The 18,645-nt window shown below is 43.7% G+C and overlaps 1 protein-coding gene across 1 annotated transcript in view; it reads left to right on the plus strand.

Annotated features, from left to right (window-relative positions):
- IGSF9 (immunoglobulin superfamily member 9) overlaps positions 1–15,052 on the plus strand; it is a 54,448-nt gene extending 39,396 nt beyond the window's left edge. Inside the window, 4 exon segments of the mRNA XM_072427488.1 lie at positions 3,395–3,440; positions 4,023–5,576; positions 7,162–7,307; positions 10,322–15,052. Of these exon segments, the coding sequence (XP_072283589.1) occupies positions 3,395–3,440; positions 4,023–5,576; positions 7,162–7,307; positions 10,322–10,542 (1,967 nt within the window). The 3' untranslated portion in view covers positions 10,543–15,052.
- The last annotated feature ends 3,593 nt before the right edge of the window (positions 15,053–18,645 follow it).

An 18,645-nucleotide genomic window follows, 5' to 3' on the forward strand; every position in this document is an offset into this window, starting at 1 on the left:
TAGCCCTGAAACGATTATCGGACGAGAATCATCTGATCCTTGTATGTAGCCTAAGACTAAAAAAAATAGAAAAGTATTATTTTTTTCAGGGATCCAGTGGGATAAATTTCCCCTTTGCCGGTTTCATAGATGACTTGGGCCAACAAGGATGAAGTCTTGCAGAAATTGTACCTGTCTGACTTAAAGCTGTAGGTGATAAATGTCACAATGTTCCCATGTCTCAGGATGCATTTTCCATAATATAAAATGGTTTAAATTTAGCAGGAGTAGGTAGGAGCCCCTCGCTAAGTCTGCAGCCAATGTGCAGATCCGTGGAGATCTAGCAAGAAATATCAGAAACACTTTCAAGCATCTACTAAATCATCATTTTAAGTCACATTACAGAAACAAAATAATCCAAAAACGATACCTGCAGCATTGTAAGGATCATACAGAATATATAGGTGTCTCACTTGGGGGCCATAGTTCTGACATATGTCCTAAAGGATAATAGTTCTTTCCTCTCCAGGTGGTTTCCGGAGTTTTGTAGCCAGATAGATTTGTGATAACCTTGGGTGACAATCATCCTAAAGTTTTAAAGCTGCCATTTGTATTCTCTTTGCTTAGTACAGCGTAGTAATATTTATTGGCCAACACATACAAAGAGAGCATCTGGTTAACTATGACTACCATGGCATAGAAGAGTCCAACAAGCACACATAGGTGTCAGTTTCTTCCCCAGAAATGTTTTTTTAAGCTGGGTGGGAAGAATCTGTAGGCAGGTGGCCACCTTCTTGACTGGGTGGTCACTGAAAATTTCTGGGTGGTGTGCCCAGCTAAAAGGGGCTGGGGAGAACACTGAGTGGTATAATTAGGATGTCCCCAATGTTTGGCTATATGCTGTAGTTTATGAACACAGTGTGGGATCTCCTAGATCAGGGGTGGGAAAACTTTTTTAGTCAGGGGCCACAATCTGAAATAAAATTCGACAGGGGCTGGGCCAATAGGAGAGTGGGCAGGGTTATGAAATCATGACGTCAATAAACGTGACGTCATTATGGCATAACCCCGCCCATTCTCCCATCGCATCTGAGCCTGCGATGGGAGAGTCGACGGGTTGTGTGCAGTGACAGCCCGCCCATTCTCCCATTGCAGGCTCTGAGCTTGTGATAGGAGAGTGGATGAGCTGTGTCAGTGCACACAACCCGTCCTTTTCCTGACCCTGCTCGGGGTGGCACCGGCCAGAGCCGCGGAGCACCCAAAGGGCCAGAGAAACATCCCTATTGAGCCGTTTTATGGCCCGCAGGCCGTAGTTTGCCCATGCCTGTCCTAGATTGACCACATTGCATTGTACTGCAGAGTAATGCACTACAGTACGTCGCAGTGTTTCTAAAAATTGCATAGGTGCATTTGTAGAAGGGGCACCACCAACACATGTAACTCAAACTTTAATGGCCTCCCTGGATTTAGGATTGGACTATAGCAGGGGTAACAAACTCAAAGACAGTGGGCCAAAAAACTTGGACAAAGTCATGAGCCAACCTTGAAATTTATTGAAAAAATTGAGGTTGTTCCTTCTCATTAGATATAAAATCTTTTCATGTGGAAACAAAGAGGTTTTGCTTCACATTCAGTCTGGGACAAGCTTATAATAAAGGAAGAGGCATAAGATTTTTTTTTTATTTAGGAAAAAATCTTATGCCTCTTTCTCTATTTGTAGCCTTCTGAGTTCAATTTAAATGGTAACCTTTTTGCACAGACTAACAATAATAATACCAACTTTCTTCTATGAAAATCCAACCATTCAAGTCCATGCCTTGGAGTAGTAAGGCAAAGTACAGATGAGGGGGATTGCTAGAAATTGAGCTGCTACTAAAATTCTCAGCATTACTTGCTTCTATAAAACAGTCCAATGCGGGGCCACGCATAGGCAGAGAGCCCCCTGGCCTATAGCCGCGAGTGATGCTGGTAATTGTAGTAGCGGCGATCTTTCAATGCAGCAGCGGCACAGCTGCAGTTCATATTTAGGATTCCTTTGGGGGCCAAAAAAAAGGACATTGAGGGCCAGATTTGGCCCCGGGGTCAGAGTTTGACACCCCTGGACTATAGTACAATTTTCTTTCCCTGAGAGATTCCAAAACAAACTCTTTTTTTTTTTTTCTTGTAGTATAATGTGTATGATGTTACAACAGAATTATATTTTATCAAAGGGAAAGACAAATATTTAGTCATCTCAGTATGTGAAGTATCTTTTTGTTTTACTGTGAAATATACAATGTCTTTGCCTTCAGACGTAAGGCTCCATTCCAGTCATTCCATCCATGGTTGTGATTCAGGACAGATGCATGACCGCCACGGCACCACCATAACATGTTGTGTACCATTCATCAGCTTATGTTCTTGTGTTTTAAATTGGGAACTGTAGTCCATAATTTGCTAACCTGTGTTTTTGTTTTACCTTTGACTTGTATATTCACCATGCATGTTACTGTCATGCGTAGGGAACTTCAGGAGATATGTCAGAACAAAACTGCAGACCAATATGGCAGCCAAGTCTAAGCTTTTAATGAGACTGGCTATCTGACATAGCTCCTGCAACCCTACATATCTGTACTCCCCACTTTATAATTGTATGCTTTTAAAATGCAGGGCATGGAACTATACAAAAAAAAAAAAAGAAATGTATGGGATAAATATTACACATAATTATCCAATAAAGGTCACATGTCCGTGGCTGGAAAAGAATCCTGGGCCCTTGTATAGACAATGAGCTCATGTAAACGCTTACACTGGTCATCTTTAGACTGTTTTTGTTCCAGCCAAATGTTGTAGACCAAATAACGTTGCATAATAAAATATTTTTTTGCCAGTTGCACAGCAACCAAAGCACTTATGGAAGAACATTCTTGGAGCGATAATTCTGGTGGATGTGTAGGACACTGTCCAAAAAACAATTTGCAGAAACCATGTCCTTCTCTTTTCATATCAAACGCTCGACTCAGATGACTACTATACCAAGGAAGTCGTAATCAAACATTCATTGATCAAAAGTTTAAGATAAATAAAGACAGTTCTTCATAGGTGTGGTAACTACCAGTATGGTAACAGGATTGGTTAGTTTTAGGGTGCTGACCAAGCAAAGTTTGGCTGTGAATTTGTAGCATCGGTGTCCACGTCTTGCCAAATAATTTTGGAGCATCAAAAACATGCCCTGCATTTTGAAAGCCGTTCATTTTTTTTTTTTTTTTGCATTTTGAATTTTGTTCAGCATGGCTTATTAACGTTCAGGAATAGTTTGGGTGATATCTGTGGCTTAGATACATGTTGACAAGTATGTAGGTCACTTAGCTAAGGTCACATTGGCTTGAGTTTTTTCTCCTCATCTGATCCCTGTTGTGTTCTCATAACCTTCCAGATGCACCAATGGTCTTCTCCCAACCCAAGAACGCTACTCCTTCACAGTAAGTGTCTTCATGCTCATACCGTCACTTTCTGTCTGCTCATTTCACGCAAGTCCGTCCGTTAGCTTTTTAACATGACTTGTCTTGGCTCTATGTCTTCGGCTTTAACCACCCGTCAACAAAAAAAAAAGGTTGCAGATCAATGTAAACGAGTCAATGGTTGCAAACGGCCTCTGTGCGTTTACAATTTCATGTCTTCATAGTCATACAGTTTTCGCCATGATAGCACAGACTTGACAGCATTGACTTTTGGTAGGTCATTTGAAATCCCAAAAAAATTTTGTTGGAAAGTAGTCACTTTATCTCTGTAGGTGGTTGGCCATGGTGATGAGATGTACAAATGTTCCATTCTTTTCCACTCTTTTAGTTAACTTTGCCCTAAATTGTAAGACAATGTGAAATCTTGTGACCTAAATTATTCCGTCATTCAGTTTTAGATCATATTTGTAACATTATCTGTCTCTGACATGTAGAGTTTCAGAACTCATCAGGATTTGGCAAAAAATTTGATGTTCTACTGTTTTTGAACAATTCTTGTTTCTTTGCAAATTTTCACATGGCTTTTTTTTCCTTCTTTCTCAGAAATTCTAATGGATCTAGCAGCCCCGACAGTCTCATGAGGCTCAAGCTTCACGTATCGCCGTACGAAAGCTTCCGGAAGTCCCTGCACTTGGGTGAGAAGACTGTGAACAATCTTGGCATCAGCCACGGAAGTGGCACAAGCGGCAAGTAGACTATTTACGAAAGCCATATTGGAGATTGCTTGCCGTTGGAACGTATAAGTCGTGGGCCAGATGGACGTTTCGTGGTGGAGACGGAGACACGGCCAAAGAGGAGCAACATCAGAGGATTTCCGTATGTCACAGAGACAGACCTCTATCCGGAATTCAATGCTAGGGACTCGTCCGATCTCAGCCAGTGTTCACAAGCCAAAACTTACTTGCAGGTTTGTCCACTACCAGAGAGAGCTTCAGAGTCCTGGCGGGATGAGGTAAAATTGAGACCAAAAGCCACTGGTCAGGCTCGTAAGGAAGCCAGAGATTCTGGGTATCGCCAAGGGAGGTATTTTGGATGTAGCAGTAGTCCACTGGAAGAAGCCAAACCCTTTCGGATATCGGACATTAGTCCCGTTACATCTTCTGTCCCTCTACCCTACAGCCAGGTAGAGGAGGCACGCTGTAGTGATTCTGCTCAGATAGATGGAGACTTAGAAAGAACTATTTCCACTCTCCGGGAATCTGAACATGACTGTTTTTCTTCCCTGAGCACAATAGTTAGAGCACCTTCGTTACTCTTACAGAAACCTCTTGGACTCAGTGACCAAGGAAGCCAATTAAGGCACAGCCTATCCACTCAAAGTGGCATCCTCCAGTATCTTAGTTTACCGTTCTTTAAAGAGATGAGCGTAGATGGAGACTGGCCGGTGGAGGACGAGTCCCAAACAAGGACATCAGAGCCCAGCTCTTCTGAGGCTGAGGAAAAGGAAAGTCCAAACAACAATCATCTGGATGATCGGACGTCGATGAGCGTTGACGGAACAAGCGGGAGTCGGAAAGAAGAGTCCCCTTGCGCTCCTCAAAAACTGTTAGCTCTTGATTATGTAAACTGTAACCAAGAGCAGTCTGTGCCTGTCAAAACCTTTTTAAAACCCCCCGAACCGAGCTTGGGACCTGCAAAAGCCGTCCTGCCTGGAAGTCTACTGTGGTCTCAACCTCCAGAGAACGCTGAGCGTTTTAAAGTTGGGCAGAGAGCACACTGGGGTCATGGACACATCCCCATGGACCACAGATTAGAGCAACATATCCCATCTCACTATCATTATCCATTGAAGGAACAGCCCCTCTCAGTGTTCACTGACTTTCTGGCCTTGGAAAAGCAGAGGCCGCCACTAGACAAATCTCTCTTTCTGCACGGCTCTGAGAAAGTAATGCGGAGTAGTCTCACCAGTCAGAGCAGCGGCAGAGGGAGTGTCTCCTTTCTCAGACCCCCCTCATTGGCTCAATCTGTGGGGGGCAGCTACCTCAATTCACCGTTAGGTGAAACATCTAGCTGGTACAGCGGAGGGGGGTCCCAGGGCTCCAGTGCAGAGGATTATCGGCACAGAAAGGACTCCTTGTTGGCCACTATAAGCAATAGGTGGGTGACCATCATATATACACCGTTACAATGACTAGAAGGTCCTCCTATAAAAAGTTTTCCTTTAATTGTATCCCAAGCTAAAACCTTTACCAGTATCAGTTTTGCTTTTTTGTATATATTGTTTATAATGGATCATGCACAACTTACTGCCTAACAGTTCTGTACAGCCATTGTTGAATGTTGTTCCTTGCATTTCAGTGAGGGTCAATGAACCGAGGTCTGTCAATAGGTAGTCACTGAAATATAGAATATGTATTCTGTAGACAGAGCTCCATAATGTCTTCACCTTGAACCTTTACTGTTATGGTTTTCTGTGATCATTCACCTTCTCGGTTTGTGCCAGTGACTATTTTCCCTGAGATAAAAGCTGATGGGGATCAAAAGTTACCAAAACTGGATATTTTCCAATTGGGACACCAATCCAACTTTGGGTATTTTGGCAAAAGTTAAAGGCCTTTCCTCAGAAGCTAAGCATCATTCACTTACTCCCTGTCCACTGAGCCACTTTCATTAATCAGAGGGCCAGTGGATGGGAAATGGTTAGCTTTATGGGGCAAGACTTGACTTCAAAGCTTGGAATGTGAATACGATCACAAAAGACACTTTTATAACCTAACCATGTGAGTGGCAAATGTTTGGGCTGCTCTCAGGCCGTTAATAATGGAGGAGCTGCTGGTTTGTTATTGGTATAATATGAGCAGCCCATTTCTTTCCAATGGAGTTTGGAGCTTAGCCTATTCCTATACATCTGAACCCATATTGGGAATGAAGTAAAAGCTTAAAATTGCCAATTGGCAGGAAATTGGATGCTGTTGGAAAAATCTGCCTTCTAGTTGGGGAGGGTCAACATTCCACTATTGTATTGGATAGACACATTTAGGAAATTGTGGTTCTCAAGGGTTGGCATACGAGTGGATCTCTATCAGTTGTCAATATCGGGAGTGGTCCGGGCTGATCAGTTTTTAGGCAAACCAAGCTTTTTGGAGGATAATTCCATCAGTGATTATTTAATGTCTGAGCAGCTCAGAACGGTTTTGTTGCCTAGAGGTCATGTGGTGTCCGCTAAAACCTCAGCTTGTAAATTCATGTTTATTTTGTGGCCAAGTACTTTCCACTTCTGAATGATTCTTGGAATCTAACATTTCCTGAAAGTGAAATATATTTACAAACTTGTGAATCTATTGACTTTTTGAAAGTAGATACATCTGTACAAGTGATATAATTTTTTTATCACTGTTTTTTCATTTCAAATCATAATTGTGTGCAGAGCTTATTGTTTTATAGGGAGCTGCCAGACTAGCTCAGTGTAAGAGTCTGTAAAATGAACTTATTTGCAAAACCATGCTTAGTTTGTACAGCAAAAAATCATGTTATATGTTATTGACCATATTTGCAGAATAGAAAGTTCTATTATGGAAATGTAAAAATGTCTCTAGTCCCTAAGAGGTATGCAGGCACCAGGGCTGAATTGTTTGAAGAAGCTCTATTACCCTGTACCCTGCATATCGTCATTTCCTAGATAGAAAGAATGATAATGTATGGTGATAACCACACACTGATCCCATCTTCTCCCTCCCACAAGAAGGAACACATCGGTGGATGAGAATTACGAATGGGACTCGGAGTTCACCCTGGAAGCAGACCTCATGGATGCCCTTCAGGTCTACCGCAGCGGTAATGACGGCCGGCCCATCTCCACTGTTGCTGTGGGTGAAGTGGAAAGACAAAGTGAGTTCCTTTTTTTTTGGTATAAACACAATCAGAGTAAAACCAAAGAAATAGAAATGACTGCCAGGAGCTGTAACTCTTCGGCATCCACCCAACACTTGGATTGGGCCAGTTTTTGGGTGGAAGTTAAATAGTTTGAAAGTTAAATTTCTGGGGCAATTTGATAATATTATTATTTTTTTTTACAAACATTTATTATGAATGTGTAGTATGCTATAGTAAGAGAACACAGCAGTATTTATCTCCAATTAGACAACCTCCCTCCCATTTAACCCTCAGAGGAAGTCATATAGAGGGAGGTTGGTGGAGTCACTGCCTTGACTGATGTCGCTGTGATTTAAGCTATAACAGGAGAAAAGAAGGGAGGATATGACTATATAACTATATAACTATACACACTAATCCTATACAATCTTTCCTATTTTAAAAGGAATTTTTTCTTTTCCCAATTATATTTTGCCTCGACCATCATAAAATGGGTAACCCCAATCTGGACTTCAAATCCTGGCAATTTGCAGTCGGTCCCCAACGTGACTGCAGCCCTACAACTGTCAAAATCAATTACAGTGATCTAATCTGATTACGGAGCACATGTCATTGGGCTTGAGGCATCACCAGGATAATGGCCAGCTAATAAAGTCCTTCCCTCCTCCTCCTCCACATCCGTAACAGCAGCTCAGTCCCTTTACTTTGTCTATAAATGGAAGCACTGGGCTCTCTCCCTTGGGGTGGAATTGCATGGCCCCACTCTGAGAATTCTGGGAAACAGAGGTTTGGGGATTGCTAGGAAATCCTGGACGGGTCCCTCCTTCCCACACATAAGGGACAGATGTGGAGGCCTGTGAAAAGGTCAGGGAAATTATAGATTTTTCAGTTTTTCAGTCAAGCTGCATATGGCATAGAAAAGTCATGCATCAAAGGGTGTAAACGAAGAGCCTTTTGCAACCAACCCCTTACTATCCAGGATCAGATTGGACAGAGGGTAGCAGATCCAATTTATAAAGCAGTAAATCTGACACTGACCACGTATTACATTGCTGCCATTAAAATGCATGGATTCTCCAGCAGATGTCAGATTTACTGCTTAACAAGGCACCTGACAAGTGTCAGCTGATTACCAATAGTGTCCCCCAGCTCCTGACGGTACATAACAGTATCAGATAACAAAGCCCATTGACAATAGCATTCCCCTTAAACCAGACCAAAACTCTGAATTTTTACTCTTTTTAAATGCAACAGCCCTTTCGGAACTTCCCCTTTCAGCGATCAGGACAAAATGGGAGCGCAGAGCCTCCCAGGATATATAGGCAACGCATCCCGGGAGGCTCATTGCTGCTCCTTCTGTGCATGCCTTGATCTCAGGCATGCGCAGAAGGGCCCCTTTCTTTAATGGGAGAAAATAATAGCCATACTCACGCATGCGCATTAAGATCAGAAATCTTTTACCCCATCTAAGTCACCTGATCTTGCGCCTGCGCAGTGCGAGACCGAGTGGCCTACAAAGAAGTAGAGTGAAGAAGATGGCCGTGGCTGAGGCTTCCTCCGCACTGGGCTGAAGAACCACACCGGGATGGCACAGGACCCAAACAAAGAAACCTCCTGATTGATCGTCGGATCTGCGGGATTAAAGGTAAGTGTGTGTTTTTTTTTATTTTGCATTTAGTTCCTCTATAAACTCTGCACCTTTGCTCAAGTCTTCAGAAAAGACAGTGATACTTTACAGCGACAGTAAAATCACCCAGCACTGTGCTGACAACCCCATTCTGTTCTCCTGGTGAGGCTGAGGCACCCCACTCTGGCCTCCCCAGTTGTAAACAATAGCAGCCGGTTGTTTAGCTCTCCGGCACGATCCGATTGCTAAACGACTTTGCAAGACAGCTGTACGTTGGATTTTCAGCGTCTGCACCAGGCTTTAGTTGCTAGCCATTATTAGGACCTGGGAGACGGCAGCCATGTGGTTTTAATAAGACGTCAGCCATTTGACAGGACAGCTACTGTCATCCCTATAATCTCCAAACTTTCAGCAACAGACTGGAGTCATTCTCTAAAAGCGAGGGCAAATATTTTATAGGTAACCCAGCACGATTTATGACTGTAAACTTGCAGTTAGGATTAGTCCTTTTTTGGACAACTGATCCAACACGTGACCAAAAATACCGCTGCCTGCAATCATACAGCTGAATTGTCTCAGGCTCGAAAAAAAGAGACAATATCTCAAAGGAGGCCAAAGAAAAACACGGCTCTGTTGTGATGACTGTAATTACATTAATCGGCCCTGGGGGACCAGGGACCTCCTCCCTCCACCTCCAGAGAAGGCCCAAAAAACTTTCCATCTCCTCATGGATCCAGAGATTCAGGGTGGTGAAAAGCTCACGCTCTATGTAATGAGCTTATAGTCTATCTCCAACCATCAGTAAAAAACACTTTGCGTGCCAAGATTTTGTTTTCGGGAAAGGGTCCCCGTGTTGATCAAATTAAAACTCGTCCAGCTTGTTAGAAGAATCTCTGTGATTCACCATGTGGACCATTAAGCCGAATCGCAAAACTTTATAAACACAGGGGTAAAACTCTATTGGATGTGGCTGATCTTTTTTTAAAAATAAGTCAAATTATCTTGGTGTTAGCTTGGGAAATTATAATTATAAAATAATTCCCCTGCTTATTTAAAGAAGTATAAATACTTCTCCATCCTGCTACTGACTCCCATTTGAATGATGTCACAAGGTCCCTTTTATGAAGGGTAAGAATGGCCAATATGGCCATAGTCCACTCCCTTGGATAGAAGTGACCGTTGATGTCATGAAAAGGCAGGGAAAGAAAGGACCTATAAGAACCAAATTGCACATGCTAATAGATAAGGGACTGTGTAGGGACACGGGGTCTGGTATTTATTTATTGTAGTGGTGGTGGGTTATCTAGTGGCACACATGTTTCAGAAATGGTCCCATTGAAAAAACAATGGCGGAGATTTCCAGGTCCGTAATCTAACCTACATAATTTTTATTACCCCCTAGGTTTAAAGCTTCCCTTGGAGGCAGATCCATGCCCGGCTGGCTCGGGATCACTGGACGACCTGGATAACAGTTTCCCGCAGGCTTTGTCCAGCCCGGAAGAGCGCTGCGCAGCACTGAAGGAAGAGTTTTTGGAGTACCAGAGACGCCGGCGAGCTGCGCAAACACTGCACAGACAGAGCAAAGACTTTGAAGAATGTTATGAACAAGCCACACTACTCTGACCCTTCCCCATCACTGTTCCTTGAACTCAGTTATCTGCAACAAGACCGCAAGGGACACTGTAACCTCGGGCATTAAAAAAAAAAAAAAAAGCGTGTTTTACCCACAATTCTTTGTTAAGTACGACGTTCACCAGTACCTGCTTGTTATGCATCAGGGTTATTGTTTCAACCAAACAACTTATTTTTGCCATGAGCTACTTGAAGACCACCAACCATGGCACTAATCACTTGAAGAACACCAACCATGGCACTAACCCGCACAACAATTTTTTGAAAATATGAGCAGAATACTGGTGGATCCTCCAACGTCAGTTTTATTTGGTAACAAATCTGAAGTTTATACAAAGTTGAAGTGTTACTTCTGTACCCTGAAACTGACCAATCCTGTGATGGTACCATAAATGGTCCAAGGTGAGAAGACATTGCTAGGATGAAACCTGTACTTCTAGAAATACTTTAAGATATAGAATCTATAGGAAGAGCTGGATAATATAAAAGTTATAGAGCTGAACTGAAAAGTCGGCATGTTTACATATGTAAAGGAAATTTTTATATAGAAGATACCTTGGTGTCATGTATGCGTTGACACAAGAACTAATAGCACTGTCTAGAAAGGAGGTGCACAAGCAGCACCTTGAGTTTAGGGTCCAGGAATAGCCAGATGGTATTATGAGCCCCCTTATACTATGATGTAGTGACAACTATGGACTGGCTAAGGAATTTGTAATTTGGATCTTTTTTGGGATTGGCGGTAGAGCTCTTTATGTGTTATGGTCCAGTAATGGTCAGGTTTCTGTAGCATCTATTTGGAATCTTTTCTTTGGGGGTCTAGATTGGAGAAAATAGACTATCATGGAAGAATCTGGGTGATCCAACAAATCTGGAATACTAGCTGGCAAATGCTTTCAATCCTGGACTAGATCTTTTCCAGGTTTGCTGGATCATCCAGGTTCTCCCTTGACTGTCTTTCTTCTCCAGTCTTGGAGAGCTTTAGACAACAGAGTTTTATCTTGCAAGCTTTAACCAATGTGGTTAAAACCTAAAGACTCCATCCCATCTTGTTGGGGAAGACCAAAATTGGCTTACTGGCTTTTATGGAGGGTTTGCACTTGGGATGATGGACGTGAGGAGGATGGTACAACTAGAATAGGCTAATTCTATAAAATGCTTTAGATTGGTGTTACTCAACCTTCTTAATATTAGGAAAACCTTGAAATAACTTTCAGATCCTTGGGAACCATGGCTTTATTTACTATATACACCATATTACTATGGTGGTTATTAGGAAGGATGCCTTCTATATTGTTGGCCATGGGAAAGAATGCCACCCTTACAGATAACCAAGAAGATCATTGGTGTCACTTAAACTAATCTGAAAGGCTTGGGATCTGAAAGCTCAAGGAACCACTAGCAAAGTTTGAAGGAACCCCTAGGGTTCCACCTAACCCTGGTTGAGAAACTCTACTTTAGATGGACAACTTTTGGAAGCTCTTGGTGAATGATGAATCTCATCATGCAGGTCTTGATGGGCATTGTTCTCCAAGTTGCCTCAAATGCCAATCACTCACAAATTTTACATTGTATAAGCCTATTACCTATCTCAAAAACTTTGCACAATGGGCCTGATTTATTAAAGCATTCCAAACCTGGGGAAGTTAGACTATCATGGATGAACCTTGGTGATCCAAACAAATCTGGAATAGATCTGGTCCAGGATTGAAAATATCTACTAATAACAAATGAATTCTAGATTTGCTGCATCACCCAGGTTCTCACATGATAGTCTGTCTTCCCCAGTCTTGAAGAACTATAATAAATCAAGTCCAATGTATTTTAAGTGCAAGCTCATCTTGATGACATCAAGCCAACCCCTGTCAATGCTTAGGATTGAGTAAACAGATCCCTTGTCTTGCTATATGATGATGACACGTTGACCAGAAAGCCAGACGCGTGCTTTAAGTAGCATCACGGTTGGTTAATTGTAGATGGAGGCAACCAACACCTCATTGGAGGACGTTCAGACCTCCATGTTGGGTTGGCAGCATTTCAAAGCAACACGTAGTGTATATTTTAACTACTACTGGAATGTGGACATCTCACTACAACCACACATGAAAAAAATTGTGGTGACCTTGATCCAGAAGATTTTTTTTTTTTTTACAGGAAGGGGCTCTCCTGGGGATATAAAACAGCAGCTGAAACCTATCATCCCTTTTCCTCCTTCCTTCCCTTCTTGACATAAGGTTGGCCGTCTTCCCCCAGATTATCCGCTCCCTTCTGTTAAACGCAACACCTTCTGCTAAATCCTCGATTTTAGAAAACGTAAACTATCTATAAAAGATGTAAATTTAACTGGGGCCAAAAAAGTGACATTTTTACTGCAAAAACAAACCAGGTCCTGAAAACCGAGGAGTTCACAGTAACGTTCACAAATAAACACTTTTGGAAAACGTCAGATTTTACGAGAGGTCTCAGACCCTTTGGGTTTATAGCTCTAACTGGTTAAATGTTTTTAACGTTTGGACTACCTGTCTTGTACCCACATCTAAAGTTTTTCTGGCCAGAACCATAGTTAATCTATTCCTTCTTAGTAGGACAAGGCTCTGTATGGCTGTAAGACAGGTACACTTTACTGGACTTACACAGTCAGATTGGGAATTATAGTGACCGACTGAGGGCTTTGCACCCTATGGTATGCTGTAGCTGCGTTGGTACACATTTGCTATTACCATTGCCAATCATGTGACCTCCCCCCATCTCAAATGCCATTTCATCCAGACATTTCTTAGGTCTATTCATAATGAGTGAATCTCTTGCAGGTCCATAAGCTTTAAATGGCTTCACCAGAAAAAGATTCACCGCTTTATCTACAGATCCCCTCAAAGTGTATCCAAAGCCATTTTATTTTGAATAAAGTAAAGAAGGGTTGGAACCTCCATCAAGATTTTAAAGCAGCCCCTGCTGGGTAGATCAACTGCTTTGTGTCCCGCTGACCACTTGGTCTGAGTTAAGTTGACACTGTAAAAACCTTTTAATGGGCACGCTATAAAAACTAACTTCCTGTTGTATCACTGTGGCCGGTGATAAGTCAAGGAGGACAGTCCCAGTTCTAGGTATGGTTGGTATGACTTGTTTGGCAGAGTCCGTGAGGCCAATGGGAGACTCAACCCATAGGATTTTCAGATCTCCCTCTCATTTTCCTGTCTTTGTCCCACCACCATTCTACAAAGTCTATCTCATCGTCATCCACTGGTAAGCTGAGATTCATCCTTCTACCCCGCCAGGTTTTAGATGGGTTCCAGCTGTATAGTTTCAAGGCCCTTCCTACCTTCACTTCCTATTTTTGTCCTTTCTGATTGCCATCATACCATTGAAGCCCTGCAGGCCCTAGTGGACCTTTGTTGGTACCTGGTCTGAAGACAGACCTTCATACCACTGAAGGCATATGTTCAGTTGTCTAAAAGCCTTTGTCCCACCACTATTTTACACTACATCTCAATCATCATTCACGGTAAGCTGACATTCATCCTTGTTCACCACCTCTTAGATCGGTTCCAGCTGTTGAGTTCCTTATCCCACAAGCTCCTTCATAACTTTCCCAATTTTAGTCCTTTGCTGACCTTCAGACCCTTCCGAATGGACCTCTTGGTTTACTAACCCCACCACTATTCCATGCTTCCCTGGGATACCTCTGAAGCCAAAATTGTTTAACTTTTGGAAATTTTATTACAGTCAAATTTCCATTCCAGTTAGTCTTTAATTTTAGTCTTGAAGAGTGTTATCACCAAAACAACACTAGAGGTAAAATACCGTAATTGACACGGGGTTTTGGTGACCTAAGCGGAGATCCCATTTAGGACAGGAAGACAAGAAAGATGTCCTTCAAGAACAAGAATGGATTTAATATATTCCCTACTCCAAAATTTATGAAAAAAAATGGCTGTTGATAAATTTTAATAATTTTACCCAAATTTTCTTGGCCTCCATTCTTCATTTCTATTACCTCTCTAGCCCTGTCTTTGTCTTTTGTATCCAAGTACTTCCTCCCACCCCCTCTTCCTATTGCTATTAGACTGTTGTAGGACTCTTAACAACCCGCCCTCCCCCATTTTTGACTCTGGACATTCCTTTAAAAAATACCGATAGTAAAACCATTTTGGCGATGTCCCGAATAATCCAAGGAAGTTCTTATATCGCAAACAATACAATCCCAAAGAAAACAAACAGGGAAGAACGATCCTTTTCTACTCTTATCTTCCCTCAATTTTTTTTTTTTTTTACAAAAATTTAGCATTTTCTGTATAAAAAGAATTGTTAATAAAGTTTTTTTGTTTTTTTTTACGTATCTGGTACCAATGAAATTTTTTTCTGGTATTGTAAAAAAATATTGCAATGTATGTATAGAGAAAAAAAAGAAAATACAAGATATTTTTATAGGAGAAATTTTTTTGCTATTTTGGGAGATTTCTGTGGTTATAAAAAATAAAAATCATTAAATATGTACACTTTATGATGTCAGTGTCGGCTCCATTTTTATTGGTCCGCGTCTGTGCTCTTTGTTTTTTCTTGTGTTTGATGTGGGTTGTGGAACACATGTGGGTTACGTTAGCCCAAATCGGTTACCTAATTAGTCATCTCCGCTTGTTGGGTTTTCGATATCTGAGCTTAATTAAAAAGGCACTCTTGGGAAATTAAAAGCTAAATACACGGAAGAAATATGTCATTTTTGAACTTTTGGGCCTGACAAAGGTTGGTTAATTACGTTGAGTCAGTACGATGATCTTGGTACAGCCAGGCCAGTGACCACACTTTTCTGTATTGTAGTTAAGGACTAGGACTTGGTCAAAAACACTCCCCCTAATGATGAGGTCATCACTCCATCTCTTCCTGTCTGCTACCTACCAGTTTTTGACTGACTGCAATGCACACTATGGCCACTTGACTCCCCAGCCCTTTTTTTTTTATTTGTCCAGGTCAGTGAATCACACAAAGCCAACATAAAATCACATGGGGATTACTGCACTTCTGTGCAGTATATTTGCTCACATTACCAGCTAGCATAGGCAGGCTCTGCTTCCTACTTAGTAGTGCTACACAATGATTATGTCTTGCTGATTACCAGATTGGAGGTATCTATTCCAAATGCCCTCGGCAGGTAGAAGCCTAGGTTATAGATGTGAGCTCACAAGAGCTGCATGGAGTATGACGGGATAACACATATGGACCCTACTCTCCTCCAGGTGACCAATGGGAGACTCCTTCTTATTCCTGCGATATAAATGATGTTGCAGCCCAGATAAGAAAAATGATACAGAACGGGGTAAAAATCTGCAAAAAAAAAAATTTCAACAGCTGCATTAATGAGCTGTGATTGGAGGATTATATTATGGGGCAATGAGGTGTGCTAAGGTGCCGAGGAATACAGTGATCCCACCAGGGAGAGGGGTAAAGAAACTAGGGATCAGATAGATATATAAAACATGGATAGATGCAGTGCATTATTAGGGGCTCCCAACCAATCCCTGTACATCCCCTGTGCCCATTATGAGGGGCTACCCATCCCTGTACACCCTCTGTCCCTATTATGAGGGGCTCCCCTATCCCTGTAAACCCCCCTGTGCTCATTATAAGGGTCTCACACCCAATCCCTGTACACCCCCTGTGCCCATTATGAGGGGGCTCCCCCAGTGCTGTACACCCCCTGTGCCCATTATGAGGGTCTCACACCCAAACCATGTACACCCCCTGGGCCCATTATGAGGGGCTCCACCATCCCTGCACTGGGTTCCTGGGGTCTGGAGCCATTATGAGGGGCTCCCCCATTCCTGCTTAGTAATATATGTATTGAAAACTGTAAAAGGATGAAATGAGATCTCATGGGTGACCCAGAACTAAACATTTCCTCTATCCCTTCCGGAGATCTCATGGTGAGGCCCGAGCCAGATCCTGGCTTGCGTTGTTTGTCTGGAGGATAGAGGGAGATGGAGGAGGAGGAGGGATGAGGATGACGTGGAATCCCCCTCACCTCCTCTCCTATTCTCTCATGTCATGGTTTTGGCTCATACTGCCTCATCACATAGACATGTGTTTCCTCTTTTCCCATATATGGGCAATTTCAAGCTTCTGGCGTCACCAGGCCTGAGTGCGGCTGGTCCAGCAGAGTAGAACTGGAATGTGGCTGGGGGAGAGGGACCAGGAGGGCACTGGGGGGAGAGGAGACCAGGAGGGCACTGGGGGGAGAGGAGACCAGGAGGGCACTGGGGGGAGAGGAGACCAGGAGGGCACTGGGGGGAGAGAAGACCAGGAGGGCACTGGAGGGAGAGGGACCAGGAGGGCACTGGAGGGAGAGGGACCAGGCGCAGGTGCTACAGAATTCATATAGAAAACAACAAAAACCTAAAGTAATTTGTTAAAAAAAAATTAAATGAATTTTCAAGAAAACAGAATTGCTACTAAATAATACCGCATTCACCCACATCCGTATATGTGGGCACTCCAATGGTGGCACTGCCAGGAGAACTCTAATTGTTCTCCATCAGCACAGATGGGAGCAGATCAATACTTAAATGAGTGGAGTTCAATAAATGTCTTTATTCTGGCTTGATTTAAAGGATGAGGACCACCTGTCTGCCACCAGGCCTCCCCCTGCCCTGCCTACTGCCCCCTACTGTCACGCTTGGCTTCTTTCTCATCCTGCCTGTCCTCCTTCATGTTCTGCCTGCCTTCTCCTTCTGTCTGCCTGTTCTCCATTCCAGTCCAGTCAGTCCAACCTGTCTGTCCTTCCATCTGTCCTGCTTTGTCTTCTCTTGTTTCCCTAAATCCCTTACTGTCCTACCTGGCTTCTTTCCCGTCATGCCTGTCCTCCCATCTGTCCTGCCTGGTCTACCTCCTGTCCTTCTTCCTATCCTGCCTAGTGTACCCCTGTGTTGTCTTTTCTCCCTCCTGTCCTGCCTGTCCTCCCTTCTTTTCTGCCTGTCCTTCCTCCTGTGCTACCTACTCAGCCTATCCGCTGTCTTGTCTGTCCTTCCTTCTGTCCTGCCTGTCCTTCATTTTGCTCTGCCTGTTATTTCTGTTGTCCTGCCTTCTCTTTCTCTGCCTGTCCTCTCTCCTTTTCTGCCCAGTAGCCTGCTGTCTTGTCTGTCCCCCTTCGTGTTCTACCTGTCCTTCCTTATGTCCTGCCTGTTCTCTCTCCTGCCCTTCCTCCTGTCATGCCTGTCTTCCCTCCTGTTTTCTCCTTCTCGGCTTTTCCTTCCTCCTGTCCTGACTGTCTTGCCTTCTTCTCTGCTTAGTTTATCTCCTGTCCTGCCTGTTCCTTCTTCTATCCTATCTGGTCTCCCGTCTGTCCTGCCTGGTCTCCCTACTGTCCTGCCTGGTCCCCCTACTGTCCTGCCTGGTCCCCCCAATGTCCTGCCTGGTCCCCCTACTGTCCTGTCTGGTCCACCTACTGTCCTGTCTGGTCCCCCTACTGTCCTGCCTGGTCCCCCTACTGTCCTGCCTGGTCTCCCTACTGTCCTGTCTGGTCTCCCTACTGTCCTGCCTGGTGCCCCTACTGTCCTGCCTGGTGCCCCTACTGTCCTGCCTACTGTCCTGCCTGGTCCCCCTACTGTCCTGCCTGGTCCCCCTACTGTCCTGTCTGGTCTCCCCACTGTCCTGTCTGGTCTCCTGCCTATCCTGCCTGGTCCCCCTACTGTCCTGTCTGGTCCCCCTACTGTCCTGCCTGGTCCCCCCACTGTCCTGTCTGGTCCCCCTACTGTCCTGCCTGGTCCCCCCACTGTCCTGTCTGGTCTTCCTACTGTCCTGTCTGGTCTTCCTACTGTCCTGCCTGGTCCCCCTATTGTCCTGTCTGGTCCCCCCACTGTCCTGCCTGGTCCATCCTATAGCCCCTTGGTATTGAACCCACCTACACAGAGCCCAGACCTCTCATCAGACCTCCTGAGGATCTGCCCCTTCATAATGTGCCCCTGGGGTGACTGACATATGACTCCCCCCTATCACATGTTAGTCACTATAATGATCTCACACTCCTGATCAGTAAACATCTGAAATGGGGAAATTCTCACAATTCTGCTCAGCAGGGTTTTAGGTACTTTCAGTGTCACTGTG

The sequence above is a fragment of the Pyxicephalus adspersus genome, chromosome 12 (genome assembly GCF_032062135.1).
Source record: "Pyxicephalus adspersus chromosome 12, UCB_Pads_2.0, whole genome shotgun sequence".
NCBI classification, from domain to species: domain Eukaryota; kingdom Metazoa; phylum Chordata; class Amphibia; order Anura; family Pyxicephalidae; genus Pyxicephalus; species Pyxicephalus adspersus.